Below are 7,132 nucleotides of genomic sequence, written 5' to 3' on the forward strand. Positions count from 1 at the left end.
AATATGGATGTGTTTTTGGATCTGGGAGTGGGTACATTACATTTTTACTACTAAAAACAATCTTAAAAACAATCTTTGAAAATACAATATGATTACTTTTGTAATTGACAAGGCCCCAATTTTTTTATTTTTTTTATTTCTATGAACAAAAAATAAATAATTAAATTGTAGAGGGTCCACTGTTGATCAGGGCCCTTAGAATTGTCATCACTTTTCACCCCCTATACTGCGCCCCTGGCTGCTTCCATACCTTCAACTTGCATGTTGGACCAAACCACCCAAACCAATTATTTAAAGAAGTGTTCTCCTTTTATTTGTATCCCTATTTTAGATATCTACCTTTAGCAAATGGGCACATACCACAAGATTTTAAAGTCGTTGTAGCTAAACCTTAAGAAACCTTCTCTCAATCAAGATGACGTCGTGAATTATAAACCTATAGCGAGTGATGGCAAGATGAAGCTTCCTGAAGCACTGAGGCAATCCATCCAATCATTCGACTCATGAGCCGATGCGCCGCAGTGCTTCGTTTGCTCTACTGGACAATATATGTAAAATAGGCAATGTGAAAACAACATGAAGCCTTACAATTAATAAACAAGTAAATTATGTTTGTTATTCTGATACATAAATTCTGATGATATTCTTAATCTGTTTAACAATGGCTAGAGGAGCTCAATTTTTTTCAGTTATTTGTCTTATACTGTCACAAGATATTGACAGTTTCAACCTATAAAAAAAAACTTACTTTAAAAAAAAAAAGTTAAATACTGCAGCTTTAACTCCAAGCAGTACTTTGCAGTACTCTCTTGTGTTTCTGGTGTCAGAGGAAGGAAATCCTGTGGGGTAGCTTTATGACCCATTAGAACCTAAAAGTCATCTTTTAAATGACCAATGAAATGAGATGATGTGGACCTGCCCCAGGGCAGTCATACAATCTGCTAAACCTAGTGATAGAAAAACAAATCACTGTGCCCCATGGCCAGCTCAGAATAATGACCACAAGACGATTTACACTACAACGAGAACCTCCAACTACTACATGATCTTACAACTGAAGAAGTTCTTACTGTGGAACAGGAGGGAAAAAGTATCATCACTGATTCATTTGTGCAGAGAGATGAGGATATGCATTGAAAAATCTACACCAGGGACAGTTTTTGGACAGTTTTAATTGAGACATCAACACACAGCTCTAATTTAAGCTGTGTGCTATTTTTTTTTATCTCCTATTAACTGAATGTTTAACATTAGCAACACAGGCATAACCATTACATTTTAACCTGCTATGAACACAGGGCAAGACACTACTATTGACTGTTCTGTCTGATTGATCATATTGCTTGGTATACAGTTAAGAGTTTCATATAACACAACAGACAGCACAAACACTGAAACATGAAAGGCAGAATGGTGGAATTCACCCAGACACTAAGAATTACACAAGATCCAGGTGGACTTGCAAACCAATCTTCCTTTGAAATCAGATGATGAGATCAAGGGCTGATTAAGTAAAGGAGTGTGGTGACCACATAAACACAGATACACTCAGAATCAATTAAAAACCATTAATGTTAATAATAAGAAAATACTGATGACACAAAAATGGTTGTCTTTTTATGACTTGGGTCTTATTTAAAAACTTTGGATCTTAACAACGCATATGACATCACAGGATGAGGCACCATGTTACTTAATCACAGGACATATAAATGCTTAACACTGTTACTCATTTCCATCCAGTTTCCAACTTTAACAGTAAGCGTTAAAACTGGAGGTGTTGCACAATAAGTCTTATAGCATCCACAAAACCTCTAGATCAAACCTCTAGAACAACTGTCTTTGAAAGGCATATAGAAGACAACTGTCCCTTTCAATGACTGGAAAGTAAAAGTAAACATTAGATTATGTTAAAAAGTAACTTTTTTAAATTATCAAAAACTTTTTCACGTTTGTACAGGCGTAAAAACATTCGTAAAAATGTGAGCATTAACAGAGGTAAAAATATGCCATTCACCAAAAAACATACCTTCAGTGAAGTATGTTTGGTCAGGGGAGTTGCATAGCTTCACTGAAGTAAAAATAAAACAAAAGAGTGGGGCGGGGGGGTTTCATAAAGTGGCTCTCAAAATCTACACGTTAAAATGTGTTTAGTTTCTGCTTCAACAGTGTGTTATTTTAAGCCTGTAAACCTCTAACCAACTAGGCTATTATACAGAGTTATAAAACTACTTACTGGATCACCACCAGAGGTACGTGTCATTCAGTGTTTCATTTATAAAGCTGAAGGTGGCAGCAGCAGTAAAACACCAACTCTTTCCTCTTCCTCTGTTTGCTCCTCCTCACCTTCATCTTGTGATTTCTGCATTCCTATCGATTTCAATGCGCTCCAGTTCAATTTGAAAAGACTTAATGACATTACTCATCACTGTTTTGGTTGGACGGAGCTACGCCAAATAGACTTCATTTACCCAGAATGTATTGCAGCGTGAACAACATGGTGATGTACGTGTGACAATATTTGATTAAAATTTATAAAAATTATTCAACTATTATTAGTGTACTGTTTTTACATCTAAAATAAATATTTCTCAAAGTCTATTATTACAGCTAATCAAAGATCCCTTTAAGAGCCACTGTTTCAGCTAACTGTACAATTTTCAAATCCATTGTTCAGCCAACTCACGTGGACATGTTTAAATATGTCCACCTTTATTATAAAATATTGAATAAAGTTGGGTTTGCCATCTACATTCCAACCTCATCACTACACTCCCATGTTGTTCAACAGGTCAGCACTTAAAGGGTCATATTGTTAATTGAGGGTCATATTGTTATATATATGACCTTGGAAGCTGGGAAGACGCTGAGGCTGAAAAGCAGCAGAAAAACAGCCAGTACCACTTATTGATTGATGCAGTAAGCTGACAGCTTAAACAGACTTCACAAACTGGTGACGTATGTTTGATATTATCCATGGTTTTGATTGATTTTGTGTTAAGTAGCAGCACAGCTTGCATTGATGGCTTCAACCAGTTAGCAACCATTCCGTCATGTATGGTGGGATGGCATTGAAGTGAATGCTATTTTATCGCATTCACTTCAAGTTTGTGGAAGACACTGACTTTTCTTTATTATTCATTATTATATTGGATGTCATGGGGCAGAAAAAAATAAACACAGTCTTGCTGTAGGTTCAGTCCAGGAAGTGCCACAGGTTCTACATGGCTAAGGGTGTGTTGAAAGGCTGTGATGCCTGGGAGATCGGTGGAACTCCTATCTACATGATCCCAATACATGGACTGCTGTATTCACATACCCACGATGCCGGATTGGGCATGCTGAGGCTTGAAAGACTCATTCCATCGATTCAGTTGCGGCAAATGTATTGGATGTCCAGGTCATCTGACTAATGATGCACGGTGTGTCACAATCTGACTGAGAGAAACGGTAGGTCAAGGCCGGTGGTGATCCTAGTGGTGTGCCCATGATGGGCAATGAGGAAACCAACCCAGGTGATGCAGAAAGTTCGCCAGCCTACCCCGACTGGCGATGTGGTGAAAGCTTGGCTTGGGTGGCCCTGGAGGTCCAGGATGTCGTTAATGGTTAGTTTCAATTATGAAAAATAATAAAATCAGAGTTGATGTTTGCTCAAAACTTGGTGCTTCAGTATTTTACACTTAATTTAAGACTAACATGCCTGAAGAAGCCAAGTCTTCTTTATGGTTTGGCCATTTCAGCTTATCATATCCATCAACATCAAGAAGATGCTTTATAGAACTTAGATCCCACCATTTAATGAATGTGCTGAAAATGAAGTTTCACAAAGTGCTAGTTAAGAGGAAACTACATTGTGAGTGCATATTTAGAGGAGTAGCTCAAAGTTAAGTCAAAACATTGATGTCACAAGTTAGAAGTACAGCATGCCATGTGAACTGGCAATAAGGGCAGGCAAAAAGACTAAATAATGTAATCAGAACTGATGCAAATATTTGCCAAACAAGAAAATAAGATCCAAGTTGTAGAAAAGGTTACAATTATTTTGGACAAATAGCAGAATAACATTTCATTGACATTTAGTTTGCATATGTGGTCTATTGTAACATTTGTCATAAGAGACATAAGTAAAGATGTCTCATTTTATATAGCAGTTCCATTTTTTTGAGAGCTGTCAGCACTTTATGGCCTCATGAGCCCTGATAAATTGGTTCAGAAATGTTTATAGAGAAGTAACACTACTGTGTGTCATTACTACCAGTGCACAATTTTTGTATGGGAAACATGCCCATTCATTTGGCAAGAAATGGTAGTTTCTTGTTTTACTGCCAAACCAAATTGAAAAGGCAAGCAATTTTCTTCAGCAGCCAGTTTGTGATGCTCCTGTTCTTTAAAAATGTAGAGCTTCAACTACTTCTATCCAAATTAAAAAGTCATCGTTGCTCTTCAACACTTCACCCACAACAAAGTAATTTTTAAAAATTCTGCTGGTAAATAATTTTGTCCATATTGTATGACATCATTTGTTATCTAATCCCAAATAATTTAAGACTAAAAATAGAAAAACTATTTTGTTTTCTTATTTTTCAATTTTTTTTAATCCAACATCTGTCACTGGAATGGCCCAGAGCCAAAACTCTTATCCCAGTAGGAACACTGATGCTCCAACTGGTCCAGGAGTTTGTCCACAGAGTCCTCTTTGTTCTCCAGTTTCAGGTATCGTCTCCCACTTCCTAGTTCTAGTCGAGGCCAGCTTCCACCGGTTTGGTCCTCTTCTGCATCTGTCGTCTCTACAGGGATCCTCACACAACCCTGGGAACCTATCTCTTTTTTATTGATTTGGAGCTGATTTGTCTGAATGTTCTTTTTGCATGGGAAGAGTTCCTTCTCGAAGTGCAGCCCAATTTGGGCTTTGTAAGGCTTAGTCCTGTAGCTCATACTCTGACAACGCCTGTGTTGGGCAGCAGGAAAATCCACCTCTTCCAGCTTAAGGTTGGACATGGAGCTAGCAGACACAAGGCAGAAATTAAGCTTGAGGAGTGGGGCAGTCTGTAAACTGAAACAGTGCTTGCTCCACAGTTCTTCCCCTGTCTGAGAATTACTGTCTACCTGGCAGTGATCACATGACTTACACAAGGTTGAAGGGGGTGAGGGTACAGGCTCTGACTCTTTGTGATGAGTCAGAGCTTCTGTCTTCAGGTCTGTTTGCTGGTAGATGCCTTCCACACTGCCCTCCTTGTCCCTGATGTAGGTGGTCTGCAGTAGGGGCTCAGAGCATGCCAGCTGCTGCAGACACATGATATTGAGATGAGCAGCAGGCAGACTGCTTACCCACTGATAGTGTTTGGTCATAGAGTTGGCTACTGCCAAGTCTCTGAGGCCTGCAGAGGGCACAGCTGCTGATACAGAGCAGATAACATTGCGCATCTGAGCTAGCAGCATCTGAGTCTCTCTATCTCTATTTTCATATAGGACAGTGTTTGCACATATCAGGATGAATAGTCCGACTCCCATGATTACTGGCCCCAGGAGCTTCATGCGGTCACCATGGAGGAGACTGGCTGGAGAAAAGAACCCCTTGGTACCCAGACTCCAACTGGATGGCTGTGGATCCGAAATACTTTCCAGTTCTGTATCTTCTATTATGGATGACTTTGAAAACCGATAGGGCCAGTAACCAGCTACAGCCAGAGCAGTTCCAACAGCTACCACAATGACCCCCAGAACCAGGAATGCTCCGGGCATAGAACGGATGCGAAGCTTGCCTTGAATCATCCTGTCCTTCTTCATTCTGCCTCGTAGACAGAAACGCGGCTTCCGTCTGCAGGGAGGAGATGGTGGTCTAATGCCTCTGCACATCTCAGTCTTCATGGCACAGTTTTGTCCTGCTTAAACTCTGCCAGAAGTCTGTGAGAAAAGTACATTTGAAGAATTAATGCAGTTAACACCTAATCCACCAGGCAGAACATAAAGAATAATTATAATAGAATTCATCTGAGTGTCTTTTCCAAGTACAAATTGGAAATACAACTCTGGTGATAAGGATGCAAAATTAGATGAAAATATACACAGTATAGAAATATTTGATCACAATGATTAGGCATATATCTATGAAACCATTGCCACTCACTTTTAGTGAAGCAACTGTGTAAAACTAAAAGAACCAACATGACTGCATTTGCTTTAACAGCATCTGAGTTAGGCATACTTCCAGGCTTTTCACTTATCCCATCCCAGTATTTTATCTATGGGTGGCCACATATTTGTCATGCAATGTTTTTTTCTGACAACCTCAAATTTTAGATATCATAAAACAATATTGTAATATTTTTTAATATGTTGCAACAATTTTGTACCTTTTTGAATAATTATGGAGCTCATATCTTTTTTGCACATCATATGACAAAAGAAGATGTCAGATTAAGTCATCCATTCATAACAGCTCAAAATGTTATTTTCAGAAACATCACTTTTTGTAGATTTATCCTACTGCACATAATTTATTTGATGATTTATTGATTATACTAGGAAAAGCAACACATATCACAAACTAATGTAGGAATCCAGGAATATTGAGTGGTGTGTATTGATTGATTTATTATAACTTATTATTAGAGTTCTTGCCAGAAAACTGAAAATAATAAAAAGGTTGAGTTTTAAATACCACAAATGTTTTGTCTCTCAAATCAAGTAGAGACTCTTGCTGGTCCATTCTATCCAAACCTCAGAACATCCTGAACAGCAACCCAGACTACTTCAACTTACTCCTTTCAAGGCGGAGAAGCAGTGGCTCTATTCCAAGCCCTGCCTCTGAGGCTGAGCTGGGCCATTCTACAGATGAAGCTCATATTGGCGAGTTGTATCCAGGATCTTATTTTTCGTGTATGATCTATCTCCTGGTAATAGGTGCAGGTCAGAACATCAATCGACATTTGTAAATTTGGTAGATATTTGGTTTAAAAGTGATGGTTTCCTTTACATCTAGAATTAATTTTAGACAGTATTTGAAGCCTAAATGCAGATCTGTTTCATCTGAGAGTCAGTAGAGCAACAAACAAAATACAAAGGAGCGAAAGCAGCCAAACTCAAATTCAACTATCATACCTTTTTTTCTCACAAGATAATTAGCTATTGA

At 38.5% G+C, this 7,132-nt stretch overlaps 1 protein-coding gene across 2 annotated transcripts in view; it reads right to left on the reverse strand.

Moving 5' to 3' along the window:
* Positions 1–1,224: 1,224 nt before the first annotated feature.
* Positions 1,225–7,132, reverse strand: part of tmem200b (transmembrane protein 200B) — a 13,775-nt gene continuing 7,867 nt past the window's right edge. For both annotated transcript variants that reach the window (XM_015026263.1, XM_015026262.1), the window contains exon 2: positions 1,225–5,904. In XM_015026263.1, coding sequence (XP_014881749.1) covers positions 4,609–5,868 — 1,260 coding nt within the window. In that variant the 5' untranslated portion in view covers positions 5,869–5,904 and the 3' untranslated portion in view covers positions 1,225–4,608. The remainder of the gene's footprint in view (positions 5,905–7,132) is intronic.

This window comes from Poecilia latipinna, unplaced genomic scaffold (assembly GCF_001443285.1).
Source record: "Poecilia latipinna isolate Pla-1442-1.1 unplaced genomic scaffold, P_latipinna-1.0 Scaffold4664, whole genome shotgun sequence".
Taxonomy (NCBI): domain Eukaryota; kingdom Metazoa; phylum Chordata; class Actinopteri; order Cyprinodontiformes; family Poeciliidae; genus Poecilia; species Poecilia latipinna.